The 14857-nt window shown below is 40.4% G+C and overlaps 1 protein-coding gene across 1 annotated transcript in view; it reads right to left on the bottom strand.

Annotated features, from left to right (window-relative positions):
* The window catches only part of col22a1 (collagen, type XXII, alpha 1), a 60954-nt gene that overhangs the window by 4858 nt on the left and 41239 nt on the right, over positions 1-14857 (bottom strand). The window contains exons 37-56 of the mRNA XM_080046096.1: positions 13958-14035; positions 13819-13854; positions 13680-13733; positions 13389-13433; positions 12378-12413; positions 12162-12275; positions 11413-11466; positions 10967-11020; positions 10773-10826; positions 10551-10604; positions 10313-10366; positions 10159-10212; positions 9629-9682; positions 9490-9534; positions 7735-7788; positions 3729-3782; positions 3521-3574; positions 791-862; positions 656-691; positions 515-559 (exon numbers count right to left, since the gene is read on the bottom strand). Of these exons, the coding sequence (XP_079902222.1) occupies positions 515-559; positions 656-691; positions 791-862; positions 3521-3574; positions 3729-3782; positions 7735-7788; positions 9490-9534; positions 9629-9682; positions 10159-10212; positions 10313-10366; positions 10551-10604; positions 10773-10826; positions 10967-11020; positions 11413-11466; positions 12162-12275; positions 12378-12413; positions 13389-13433; positions 13680-13733; positions 13819-13854; positions 13958-14035 (1101 nt within the window). The remainder of the gene's footprint in view (positions 1-514; positions 560-655; positions 692-790; positions 863-3520; positions 3575-3728; positions 3783-7734; positions 7789-9489; positions 9535-9628; positions 9683-10158; positions 10213-10312; positions 10367-10550; positions 10605-10772; positions 10827-10966; positions 11021-11412; positions 11467-12161; positions 12276-12377; positions 12414-13388; positions 13434-13679; positions 13734-13818; positions 13855-13957; positions 14036-14857) is intronic.

Raw genomic sequence — 14857 nt, 5'->3', positions numbered from 1 at the left:
ATCTGCATTAGAAACACTGACTATGAAACACGTCTGCCATCCCTACATTATCCCTATCCCATATACATTATTCATTTTCATTCATTAAATACAATGGCCCTTTCTGTATTTGGTCGCGTTTCATGTTATCTTTTGTATTTGCTGAGCATATTGTTGGAGTTGCCATAGATGTTTTCTTCATCTACTTGTGTCTTGCTTATTGTTTGCATGTTTCACTCAGTTTGAGTGAGTTAAGCTGTGGCCACCATTATAAATTGCCACTCAAACACATTTAAAATGACTAAATATTCCATATTAAGAATCCATTTTGTTTTCTAAAAGCACATTGGAGACAATTCTCTTTGGACACCTGAACCTGAATACCTTGTCACTAATTGTAAAAAAGAGTGTGTGTGATGTCTATAGGTTTCGAGTTACTGTTTATTTGCATCACTTGTGTCAATCAGGTGGAAGATTTGCAGCTAGACCTACATCTAATAACACATATATATTTGTTTGCATCGCTAGAACTCACCTTATCTCCTTTGTTGCCACGATCACCAACTCTGCCTGGCATCCCCTACAAAACACCATAAACAGTGTAGGTTAGCAGTAATGTAAATACAGATTTAATGATATAATAATAGTCCTCAATATAGTGTTTTGAAGTGCTTACCTGTTTCCCCTCTGGACCACTTGGACCAGGTGGACCCTGGAAATCAAGATACAAGTTTAAAACCATAACCCACAGCTGGTCATATTTGTGAATCTTTATATAAAAAAAAATATGTCAAATCCACCGGTCACTCACCGCAGGACCCTTGGGTCCACTAAAGCCTGGTAATCCTGGGTTCCCGGGCTCTCCCTTGTCTCCCCTTTGACCCTGTATGACAAGCAGAGGCGTCCATCACATGGCATCACACACATGGCACACTGTACTTGTGTTCTAAAAGCCATAGTCGCTCATTACTGAGAGATTCAGATGGATTAACATTTAGCTGCAGTCAGTCAACAGTCAGACATGCAGTGGATCAAAATATCATCTACTAATCTTGCGACGGGACATGGCAGCTTGAAGAGATTAAAATCCATATTTACAAGCGATGTGTGGGAATGAGGACAAGCTGGTTATGGCAGCCACAGACTGGATACATCTATTGAACGCATTAATGCTCACAGAGATGAGATAACGTTTCACTCCCTATTTTTTCCCAATAATAAGATCTTTAAGAGTATTAAGGGCACGGGAGTGAAACATTTTTGTTTTCATGACGTGTTTCGAGAATGAAGACGAAACACAATGTTGAGCACAAACTCAACGGTTCCATACTGCGATAAAGCTGAAAGATTTGGACAGATTTGAACTTTGGAAATCAATAACTCAAATGTCAAATCTCTTAACACCTTTCCAGCTTTACGGTAGCCTCAAACTGTCTTTGTTTATTCTCAAAATTATATTTCGTGTTTATTCTCGAAAAACACTTTAATTTGAATTAATTCTTGACATTGTGTCTTTTTCACATGTCTTATACAATGTCTGATTCTGAATATGGACTTAACTGGGTAAATATTGTGACACCGGCATGTACAAATTAAAATATACTCTCACTCGAATGTCTCTCAAGATACATTTCTCTTTATCAGTCATAAGGTCCAATCCTCTTCCCCCGGGCCCTGGTGCCAGTGTCACCCTATAAACTGTGTGATCACTGAACCCTCTCAGACTTTAATTAACCTTGTCCATGTGCTCAGTACACAGAGTCCAAGGGCTCTAGAGGTTTATGAGAACTGAAAGAGCACTTTGAAATAACTGCAGATCAGTGCTGGCGGATTGATGCACACTCTCATCATATTTTTTTTCCCTGATAATTCTTTGATTACAACATTGGCATATTGTGAATTGTGGCAAATTACCACAAGGAAAATCTGCATGACAGATAGTAAAAAAGTGCAGACTTATAAGGACTAATTATTCCTTGTCAGAACATGTTGCCTGCATTACCCACAATGCAATGTAATCGTATTTGTTGTTTGGAAATAGTTACTCTTGGATTTGGTGTAATGTTCCCATCTGTTCCATTAAAGGTGCAGTGTGTAATACAAGTGTATGTTGGCAGCATCTTGTAGTGAAAAAAATCTAGATGTCTAACTCCCCCTGTTGGGATAATTTACATAAGCTATGACCTTCAAGGACAAGCAGCTATTTACTAAAGATAGCATCATCCACCACTACTGCCTCAAGTCTTTCCACAATATCAATGGATGAGGTGAAGATGGATTTAGTTATTTATTCTATAGTACTTCTTCTTTGTCTGCCAACAGGTGCATTTTGAGCATACACCCACAATACAGTATATAAAAACATGTAAGGCCATTCAGTTTGTCCATTCTGTTCTATTGTAGAAACATGGCAGTGTAACATGGCGGCCCGCCCCACTCCTATGTAGATAAAGAAGGCATATTTTAAAGTTATAATAAGAAGAAAAAAAAAGTTAATTTAAAAGAAATATTCAATTTCGACCAAGCCATTTTCAGACTGCACCTTTAAAATGAAATTTATGTATGTTAAAGCCAGTTGTGAAGGGGCTTCATAACTATATTTTCTACCTATCCTTACACACTCAGCTTGACACGCACATCTTGGCTGAAGCCTCTAAAACAAGGACAACCTTGACCAGTCTGAGCTTTTTTTCCCATGATGCATTGCTTCCCTGCCAATCCCTACATAACCTTGTCTGTATTCTGCGTGGATGACTCAGACCCTCTATCAGCGGGGGACACTGCATGGGGTGTTTGTCTATGGATGACCTTTGGAAATTCAAAGCCTTTCCGTGGCACAGCAGACCTCCTCAGGGACTTCTAGCCCATGTGCCCCCTTAGGACACACTGCACCTCTACATGATATTACTTGGCAATCACTTTTCCTTCTGCTCAACTCCTTTCAATCCTAGTTGACCCAGGGGAAAGTGATGTTATCACCCTGGCCACAACAACATTGAACTACTTTACACCCATATCACGCTTACAGTTAGATCCCACATACAGTAACCGCTTGCTCCATTGATTTTCCAAAATGCTGCTTATTCCTTATTTTCCTCCCTGTCTCTTATCTTTTATCTACGACTGAGTTGTAGGGCCACATTGATGGAAAATAAATTCTGTGACTTTGAGAAATGAGGAGAAATAATTCATACTTTACTTGTATAAAGTCATCATTTGTGAGAATAGTATGAGAATGAAGTCGTAGTTTTAGGCTGTGTGTTATTTCAAAGATGAATTATCAGAAGCTAAGTATTAGTTAACTAAGCATAGTTAATGCCAAACCAATCATTAACTAATCATTAATAACTAAGCATTAACAGTTATTCAATTCTTTATAAGCATTAACTAACCATTAACTAATGTACCCTCATTGTACAGTGTTATACATTGAGGTGTTGTGATGAAGTGTGTGTGTGTATTTGTTGCATGTGTTCCCTGTTAGTCGAGCAAGAGCCTGTTGCAGATTGCATCTTATGAACAGTGGAAATAGATAACTCACTGGAGTTCCAGGTAGACCTGACTTTCCCGATGGTCCCGGTTCACCGGGTTTTCCCTAGGATGCAGAAGAAGAAGACAAAGAAAAGGAAAGAGAATGAGAATATTGATGGGGATGGACAACAGAGAAATGACTTGAGAGCCACTTTAGGTCCACATGTATCTGTCTGCTTGACACTGTATGGCCTCTGTTTGCATTGAAATCCACTCACCGACTCTCCTCTTGGTCCACTAAGTCCTTCTCGGCCTGGAGCTCCCATAGAGCCCTGTATATATATAAGACAAAATATAGTTGTATTTTATTGTAATAAAATACAGCTTCTGCTTTTAATTAGTTAAATCCAAACTTTTTGTGGAAGAAGAAGTGACAAACTACCTTTGTGCTGGTAGAACATTCTGTCTATAACAGCTAGAGGAGGAATTAGGAAAAAAAAAAGGCGTCTTGTTGAAGTGTTACATCCTGCTACTCCACACATGGGGGAGTTAAAGTGCTGCAGCCTTTTAAATGTGTATGTGTGAGAGGGGATTGCAGTTTGCCACCTGATGAAGATGAATGGGATGAAACTCTTTCAATGTCAAAAGAGACAAAGCACCTATGGCTTAGAATTGTACACTGCTGCTGCTAGTGCTGCACCTCTATAGTGTTGTACAGACCATGATTTAAGGGTGTATTCACACAAGGAAAGTCCGCTAGTTCACTTGCTTTGGTCCAGACCAAATAGAGTTTAGATTTTTTTTTTTTGGTGTGGTCCACTTTCATGTTGCCCCTTTTGTAAGTGAACCAGCATTACAAAGCAAAACCACACGTGATCTGAGGTCATTCATTCATTGGACAGACATTCTGGGGTGGAGAGAAGCAGGAAGCACGGAGTTAAAACTGCAAAATATATCATTGATATAATATGTGGTTAAACATAATAAAAAGGCCTACATCTAGCCTATAAATAAAGAAGAAAAACATAAAATTATTGGTGTTTCATATGGTTATATTATGAAGCCCTATGACAATGCCACATTATGTGGCTTGTAGTCTACGATGTGAAACATCATTTTTACTGTATTTTTGCTGCTGGACGTGCGGCTCGTGAGAAGAATATGCTCATGCCGACACTCAGCTGATTAAGCTGTGTATCAGCTGGGTATCAGTTCGGCGCAGTTCAGCTCCACACTGACAAGGGGATAGTAGGCTATTGACGGTCCCATACATGGGAAGCAAAATAAAAGCACACACTTCTTGCGCAGCGTGAACCTGTTGGCACTGTGCGGGAGATGCTCCCCTCTCCTTCATCTGATTGCTGAACACATTCAGCATTTTTACGCGTCTTCTCGATCAAATGTAATATATTGTTCTGGGCTCCCGGTCAAACCACAACTTATCGTCCTAAAAATGGCGACAACAACACTTTCCCATAATGTGAAGCTGACGGAATTTATTAAAAAAGAAAAGGCACAGTGCTTCCTGCATTTGGGTCAGATCGAGTCTGGAGAAATTCACACCACAAACGAACCGCAGCAGAGTGCGTTTGGAAACGCACCGAGACTACCTCTTCAGCTGGGTCTCGGAGCGCTTGTTTGGTCCGCCCCCGAGTGCGATTGCTGTATTCACACCTGCCTGAAAGATGCGCACCGAAGGCGGAAGTGCACCTGAGTTCGTTTCAACCGAACTAAACACGGCATGTGTGAATACACCCTAAGACTCTGTGTTAGCACGTTCTCTAAAACTTTGATTTTCTTTATTAGTCCAGGCAAAATAGCATTTTACGACAGACAAATTGTAAAAGAATTTTTTTCAGCTCAGATCATTTCTATGAGGTGTCCAGAACAACATACTAAAAGTCCTAAGAAATCCTAGTTGAGGAAATATGTTTAATTCTCATCAATCCAAGGTGTGTGCCAATAAGGCGAGACACCAATAAATCCCAATAGGGCTATTTTTTTCCTTTAGTCCTATCAAAATGAAACTTTACACAATGAAAGTATCCATGATAATTAAAAATTTTTGTATTACAAGTTTCTTTGAAAATTTATTTTAATATGCAAATGAGCTATACACTAATCGTACATGCCCAAAATCAACCCAAATAGGCTTAATGTTTTCCTTTACTCCTACCACAATAAAACTTTACATAGTAAAAGTATACTAGAAAAGTAACTTTTTTTGTATTACAAGTTTATTTTTAAATGCATTTGAATATGCACATGAACTCCACACTTATTGAATATCCAAAAGTTTGTGAACCCTGAGCTGCATTGGTTAACAATTTAACCAATGCAGCTCAGGGTTATGTTTACCTGCTCAATAGCAGGTAAACATAATCAGGTGGGCCAAATTGAGTGATGAAATGGACCAATGTAATGAGAGATCTTTAGGGAAGAAATTGGGTGGCACTAGATAAAACAGAGATCAAACCAGGTCAGTGTAGGCCCACCAAAGTGAACCCATACAGATCAGACTTGCCACAGATCAGACTTGCAACAAGAGTACTAACAAGTGTGTGTCATCACCTACTGAGACTGTGTCTTTTGTTCTGACAGAGGCAATGGCAGTTTGGACAATGAGCACATCTGCATCGTGCTTTGCATGGTTTGTGAAACACCATTTTTTGTCTTACAAGTTTCTTTGAAAATGAATTTTAATATGCAAATGAGCTATACACTTATCAAATATAGGCTACCCAAAATATGTCCGCATAGGCTTAATTTGAACCTTTACTCCTACCACATTAAAACTTTACACAATGAAAGTCTAAATGAAAAGTAAAACATTTGTATTAGAAGTTAACCTATAATGGTCAAGGTCTACCTATCATTGAAGCTCATTAAATATGTCAAGACATCCTGAGCTACGTTTCAATTGGTTCTATCTGATATGGGCGGGCCAGAGCCCTATGTATGGTGCTCTGGGGCGGACGTAAACGGATGACGACAGTGCGCCGTCAAAGCCGTGATAGTAAACATCAAAGATGGCTGCGGATATGTTGTTTGAGTTTGAGATGGCTTTGGCCTCGACCCTTTACAATTTGGAAGACGGCACTCAAATCTTTCATTAGCAAGTAAGTGGAATGTTCGGTTTTGCAGACGACCACGGCAAAAGTTAAATTTAACAGTTAATCCCACTGTTCGCTAAATGAACGGGGCTTAATACGTCACATTGTTCATTGCTCTGATTGGTTGTAGTGCTATCAAATTGCGTGCAGTGGCATTTGAAGAGACAAATCTAATTCATGAGAGGCACCTGTTATACCCCTGGCAGGTAAGCCAGGCAGTTTTTCAGGTTTGAGGCCAGTCTAAAAGCAGCATTGCCATCACCCATTGGCAGTATAGGATGATTGGATATTCAATAAGTGTGGAGCTCATGTGCATATTCAAATTAATTTAAAAAGAAACTTGTAATACAAAAAAAGTTACTTTTCAAGTATACTTTTACTATGTAAAGTTTTATTGTGGTAGGAGTAAAGGAAAACATTAAGCCTATTTGGGTTGATTTTGGGCATGTACAATTAGTGTATAGCTCATTTGCATATTAAAATTCATTTTCAAAGAAACTTGTAATACAAAATGTTTTCATTGTCATGGATACTTTCATTGTGTAAAGTTTCATTTTGATAGGACCAAAGGAAAAAAATAGCCCTATTGGGATTTATTGGTGTCTCGCCTTATTGGCACACACCTCGGATTGATGAGAATTAAACATATTTCCTCAACTAGGATTTCTTAGGACTTTTAGTATGTTGTTCTGGACACCTCATAGAAATGATCTGAGCTGAAAAAAATTCTTTTACAATTTGTCGGTTTTTTGGCCCAAAAATGGGTTACTTTGCCTGGCCTATATCTGAGGAGTTGTTATCTGCCTTCAATCAATTGATTGAGAACTGGTTCCAGACTGCATTAATGATTCCTAAAAGCGACTGGAAGTGGCTGCTTCACAGTACTGGGTGACGGAGCCAAGATGGATGCTGCATTTAAAAAAAGTAAGGCAATAGTAAGGAAGCCAGATATGTGCTGTGTGGGAAGGTCTATTGCTTTAAACAAATCTAAGGGGGAAGATTTCTATTCATCTATATTTACCATATATTATATCACTTGATTGTGTCATCTTAAAACCAAACTGCATGTCTCCTCCTTGTCATATTTCGAATGTGTATATGCATATAGGAAGTTTAAATATTGAGTTATGAGAAGAACCATTGAATGTCTCATGTGTATGGTTGAACATACCTCCTTCCCAGGTTTGCCGTCACGCCCAAGCGACCCAGGCTTTCCATCTTCTCCCTGTTGAAATAAGGAAATTAATAAAAACTCCAAGGTCTCATTTAAGGTTTACAAATAGTTTGGACCTGAAAACCAAAAATCTTTTTGATCCAGTTGTCTCATGTCAATTGTTCATTCAGCCAAGAAGTGAAACACATAACTGTGAGGGTTCAGGACTGATTTGAATCATTGGACATAAGTCATCCTAAATCCTTTTCTGGCATACTGAATAACATGGAGGTATATTTACAGTGTATACTAATTTTCATTATCTAACTGTGTACTATGTGTTGTGATATATTTTTTTTGCCTGATCTCATATCCTTTCAATATATGTGACACTTTTACATCGACACTTAGGTACTGTGCTAAATCCGTACTTCCCACTGTATGCATCAACTATTAATTTCCCTGAATAATAGTGAAAATCATTTCCGATGGGACTGACATTTTGGCGACCGAAATTCTAATCAGTGGAGAGTTATTCTCAGTGTGTCTGTGGAAACTCCTCTAATAAGTTGTCTGCTGCCTGTGTGTCTGTTGAGGGGCTGTCTGACTAGCTGTGGCTCAGAGCTGTCTGTCTGTAATGAGCCATGCTATTGGTCACCGCGGGGGCAGGTACTCGTCCTACAAGGCAAAGCAGCAGGTGCAGTGATTCTCTCTGTGAAGGTGTGTGTGTAGAAAGTGAAATATCTGGACATGACAAAGTGGCATTGCCCAATGGCTGTATGCTATTCCCTGAACTCCTGTAATGAATCGTTCTAGTCATGAATCTTGAACAGAAGGTCTGCTAAATGGATAATCCTTTGTTTGAATGTTTTATACTTTTGTGTTCTTTAAATGAGGTTAAGAGTAATAGATGATACTTACAAGGAATGTTCTCCAAATGTACATTCAATATTGTAATTAATGAAGATTGGGATCATTCCAATTGATTGATAGATTATTTATAGACATATAGGACACATGACTGTGTTATGCCTGTACACTAATGCTGTCTAAGGTTCTTAGACAGCGTTCTTAGTTCTTCTGGCTGTAAAACTGCACACCACATCACCTGTCAACATGTACAGAGCTGCACCGGGGGGAGATGTTCAGCTTATTCATTCACTGTCACATTTCCGACACTATTCGATTTTTCCATTTCAAAAAGTCACTATGAGGTTCTTGCAACAAAAATGTATTGTTTTAGTTGGATTTAGCGCCCCCTTTGACCAAAAGTGGTAGGGTTTGTAGCGCCTGCTGTCCTAAAGATTTGCTAGCTCGTGTTGGCGGAGCGTGCATTTGTTTAGGAGGTGAGCGAAGGAGAGACCACAGGACCGCGATGAGGTAATGTACTTATATGTGACTTAGTACGATTAATAATGGTAATATGGCGATGGTGACGCAAAGTAAACTTTGATTTGGTACAGTTCATAAACACAGGATGTGCAGGTCTGCCTGCCATACATCGTTTAGGGTTAGGGTTAGGCAGGGATTCAGACCCGAGCATATGTATAAAAATAGCATGTATTCCCTGAATGTCTCTCAAGAGTTGTAAGGAGGACCTTGCTTGGCATGGGAGCACATCAGCAAAGAGAAGGCACGTTGGACTCGGCTTGGTAAAATAGTTTGCTTATTAGCTCATTGCACTCTTAGTGCTAAAGAAAAGATAATGATAATGTTTATTTGATGCAGAGTGACCTGTTCAGATACATGAAAACAAAGAAGCAGCACACTGACCTTTGGTCCTGGAGGTCCAGGTTCTCCTCTGTGGCCCTTAAAGCCCTGCATAGCAAGAGAAACAGCAGGGAATCAGTCACATGGAATCTTTCTTCACGCCACCTTTCTTCATCCGATCAGTTTATTATTGGTTACTTACCGGCAGTCCCCTCAGCCCGGAGTTTCCTTGTTGTCCAGGTTCACCTTGCTTTCCCTGTAATGAAAACAGAAAGAGTTGAAAAACATCATCCTGTGGTCACGTTCAGGGCTGGGTATTGGCATGAACTGTACGATACGATACGCTTCTCACGCTACATTGATCACAATATGATATATCATGATACATTACGATATGATATTGGAATATATTGCGATATTCCACATAGTTCACTGAAATGTAAAAACAGAGCTGAAAGAGCTGGGTGGTCTTAATACATCACACGCATGATATCGATAACTCCAGGAGCGGAGGTTGCCGTTCACACCCTGTTTAAACCTTGTTTTGTTTTCTTTTAAAATATTGATTTTGCAAGCTTACGATACAATACAGATATCAGGATAATAAATATCACGATGTATTGCCGTATCGTTTTTTTGGGCACAGCCTTAGTCACGTTATACTATCAAAAACAAACATTGTCTTGTGCTTTCTACTCTTTGGCTCATTTGCAAACATCTCCATCTACTCACAGGTTCTCCGGGTTCACCAGCTCTGCCATCTTTTCCCATTTTTCCAGGCTCACCCTGCCAATGAGAGAAACAATACACTGTTACTGTCTTCAGAGTCTCTACGCCAAAATACATTTATATTCACAACGGTGCACATCAAATCGTTTTTCCTTACGATCAAGCCGGGAAGACCCGATGGTCCCTGGATTCCTGTGAGACCCTCTTTGCCCTGGCAGACAAAACAAACAAACACAAACAGGTCACCGTCACCAATGAAAAAAGAAATGATTAATGGCCGCTATTATCGCACAGGCCGGCTGACCTACATGCTGGAGGGAGGAGGAGGTTTGTACAACAATGACACATGGGTAATAAGTTTTCTAAAGGGGAAAGTACACAGAGCGCGGCCTAACCTTTTCTCCAACAGGCCCGGGGAGACCGGGAGGGCCAGGCTGTCCATCGTTTCCCTGGAGAGACAAGACACAGTGTCAGTCAATGGAGCAATCAGTAGAAATAGAAAGCTTGAGCGTGACACACTATAGACACAAATGAGCCCTGTTTACAAAAAGCTAAAAGTAGTTAGCATTCCATTATACTGAACCAATAGGGAAAATACAACCCTAAAAGCCACTTACAGCTGAACCCATTAGGCCAGCAGCACCTGGATGGCCGGGGGGTCCGGGGTGACCCTGTTAATACACAAGAGAATGATTAAAACATAAATGTAGGATTAATGTCAGTTTATATTGTGACAAACATTTCTTTAAACACAGAGTGAGAGAAGTGAGAGATTAGCTCAAAATGAATGAGTGATAAACAACAGGTAAACCTTTTCTCCTTTGTCTCCAGGGCCTCCGGCAGGTCCTCGATCGCCTTTAACACCCTGCGGTGATGAAGCAAAAAGGATTGTGTGAGATGTCACATTTTGAGAAGAAAGCATCCGTTTAAGAAAATATTAACCAACACGAGATTGTGTCCAAAAGTTTGCCAATCATGCATATGGTTAGCCTCATAGCCTAATTGCCTAAATCATATTTACTCTACTCTACTTTTACTCTAGGGGTTATAGAGTAGGGTAAAGTAGATGTAGAGTAGAGTAAATATGATTTAGGCAATTATGCTATGAGGCTAACGATATGCAGCAGTAGCTAATCTTTTAACCTTATAGCCTGAAGCCATGTAATTAAAATATGTTTTGTTGTTGTTAACAAAAGCAATAAATTAGCTTTAGACCCATTGGGGAGTGTTAAGGGTCCGGTTAGTATGCCAACTTGCCTTTCCTCCTTCAGTTCCTGGGGGCCCCTGAGGTCCGGCTGGTCCCGGCGGTCCCTGTAACGACACGGTCAGAGCATCAGTCTCTGTCCAGAGCAAACAGCTCCCAGCACCAGCAGCGGGTCCTAATCGTTCACTGCTGCCCCCAGAGGAGGCCCAGTTAATGGTGCGCAAAGACCCCCTCTCCATCCGTCACACCAGCCAAGATCGATGATGACTAACACTGAGCTAGGACATCGTGCCTCACTCTGCACTAATACGGACAGATCAAACACTTTATAACAGTCTCTTCAAAGAGGAGTTGTTACCATAATAGTCATAATAATCAAATGAGACATGAGGTTATCAGCGGCGATGGGTGAATATTAAAGGTTTCATATTCTGCTGATTTTCAGATTCAAAATTAGGGTTTCGACTAGAAAACCATTTTCATTGTGTAGAGTCCAATTTTTTAACTGCCACTTTGAATCTAACTGCCAGTTAGATTCAGGGATATCTTGGAGGTATCACAGGTGGAGTTATATTGCTAAGTTAGGTTGGTTATGAATGGCTGTGGCTTTTCCTCTTATGATGCTATAAGGGGGGACTGGGATTTTTCAATAGGTTTTCAGAAAGACGGAGGTGGGGATAAAGAGAGAGGGTTGTTTTTCTCATCCTTTGGGAGCCTCTAGTCACACCGGGGACCCATATTAATGTTGGAAAAGCCATGAAGAAGTGTATTTTGCTTAATAGGTGACCTTTTAATGACCTACCTGGTATCCGTCTTGACCGTTCTTCCCAGCAGCTCCTGTGTGTCCTTTGTCCCCTGGAACTCCTGGGAGACCGGGCTGTCCAGCTGGACCTGCAGGGCAGTCTGAGCAAACGCCCTGGAAAGATGGAGGAGACGCGTGTTTATTGGTAAAAGTGATTGGTCTCATGAGTTAAACAAAGTACCGTGTCACTGGGGGAGGGCTGGAAATGCTCCTTACCTTCAGGTTCAGGTCAGTGAGGTCGGCTGATTTCCCCTGAGAAACAGTAATGAAAGAGTTCATCAATTAATTCCAATGCATTTAGTATATACACAACATGGCGTAACGGAAAGGCACTCATATGCTGTTATAGCAGTCTGCGTTTGCTATTTTAAGTCTTTCCACCAGATGTTTTATAACCTGGCTGCATGGGATTGCACTAAATTAGACTCATCAGCATGGATAAAGTCCAACACTAAAGCTGGGTGATGTGGCTCAAAGTTAGTGTCCCCACTTAATCCTGAAGGTGTTAGATGGGGCTGATCAGAGGTCAGTGGTCCATGAAGGCCAGACAAGTTCTTCAACACCAAACTGGGAGAACAATTTATTTATCTTAGGCTGGTTTCACACCGGATAGTCTGCATATACTTATATTCCTTGGTTCCTATCAAGAATGATGCATTGGTTTAGTTTTACAACCAGTTCAGTTGTCTTTCACACCTATCATTTCCTCTGGTCTAATCAGTTGATGAAGTGAACCAAAATGCTCAGTAGAAGTAGATCAATCTCACATCCCATAATGCATAGCGTAGCTCGCTACAGGAGCTCGTCAAGTAGAGCTTCCCTGAAGTTGGGCCGGACTCAGTCTGTTCACATTCTCACCACAAACAAAGCGCACCAGGGTTTGTTTGGAAGTGCAACGAGACCACCTCTTCAACAAGGTCTGGATATAGGTTTAGGTGTGTTATGTGTCCTTACCTACGCAAACAAACCGCAGCAAAGGTGGAAACATACCCGAGTTTCTTTTAATTAAACCAAACACTGCAGGTGTGAAAGGGTCCTTACTCACAATAGATCATTGTGACTGCTGTCTTAAATATGACTGTATGATGTAAATTGCTCTCTGTGTATTTCCCCTTAGAAAGTATTCAGAGGGTGTAACTGATCTAAAGAGAAATGTATTAGTTTAACAAACATCTGGACGATACACTTTCATTACAACCAAAGAGTTCTGCTTGTTTCTGTACTCACAGGCTCTCCTTGTGATCCCTTCTCTCCCGGCCTTCCTGGTAAACCCTGTGTTTGGAGAAAAAGGCAAGAATAACATTATCCAAACGCCTATATCCATCAATATCATACTATATAATATAACCTACAATGCAATGTGATATATTATTTAAATTCAAACTACTGCAACAATCCGATATACGTTTAGAACTCTGCCACTTTGATTTCATAGTCTGACGTTTCATCACCAAGGCAATGGGATTTCTCATCAAGTCACTTGTTTATTTTTTTAATGTGTTCATTTTTGGGACTCACATTGTGTCCTGCTGGGCCCTCAGGACCGGCCACTCCTTGTGGACCCCTCAAGCCCTGGAACGCACATGAACAGATATTACAGACTCATGTTTATAGACACCGACATATTCAATATTAATCTCATTCAGATCGTATTTACCGCAGCTCCAGGTTCCCCGTTCTTTCCCGGAAGCCCCTGGAGAAAGAGAAACACATTTTAAAAACACATCATGTAAATAAATACACTGCAGGAAGATAAGGCAACACCAGCCGGTGTTTATAATGCACAATCGGCCTACCTGTGGTCCCATTTTGCCTTCTCCTCCGAGACCCCTGTCCCCGCGTAACCCTGGCTCTCCTCGTGAACCCTGTAAGCCCTGGGAAGAAAAGAAAAGATCAAAGTTTCTTTTTTAACTATTTTATTAAAATGTTATGTCCACCCTTCCGTTATGTTAGGCTAAGGGTAATAAAGAAAAGGAAAACTGCCTCATTCAGCAATGCCTGCTGATCCCAGAAATACCACCACTCTGTTTTTAATCTGTGATAATAAATAAATAAAAAATAAAAAAACACACACACTCTGCGGTTGACATTTTGGTCCTTAGAACAGAGAGCCAGGTCATTGATGAGGGTGAGCGATCTGACACCGTAAATCCAGACAAACGTCCCTGTCCACTCCCGCTCTCCACAGCAAAGAGACGCTCATAATCAGAGCGCCGGTCACAGTGCAGTGGACACAGAAATTGCTTTTTGCTTCTTTCATGAAAAATGAATTGGTTTTTTCGCAGCATTGACAGGGATGAAAAAAAATAAATAAAAGAAAATAAAAAAAAGGTTTCTCACATCAACAAAAAGAGCACCTGTGCATGATAAAAGCACCGAAAGCCTTATAAACTCACACATAGGGGAGAACGGGGTAATTTGTCACGTGGGTTGGTTGTCACAATCGTTATATCTCGGAACCAGAAGGCGCTGTCTGTGAAATTTTGGTATGTAAATATCCAGAATTGGGATCAGAGGTCACCTACATAGTCTTCCTTGGAGTTAGACTGCTGAATTTGAGGTGAGACGACTGTTTGTGTTTTTCATGTCAAATTGAAAATATTTAGCTCCTCAGTATTTTTCTTCTAAGCTTTTACACAATGGGTTTATAACAAAACACTTGTTACCCATACAAAGTGTGAAGGGTAAACTATAGT

Source organism: Ammodytes marinus (assembly GCF_949987685.1).
Source record: "Ammodytes marinus genome assembly, chromosome: 17".
In the NCBI taxonomy this organism is placed as follows: domain Eukaryota; kingdom Metazoa; phylum Chordata; class Actinopteri; order Uranoscopiformes; family Ammodytidae; genus Ammodytes; species Ammodytes marinus.
Note: the sequence above shows the minus strand (reverse complement) of the source record. Positions and strands in the feature narration are given on the sequence as shown.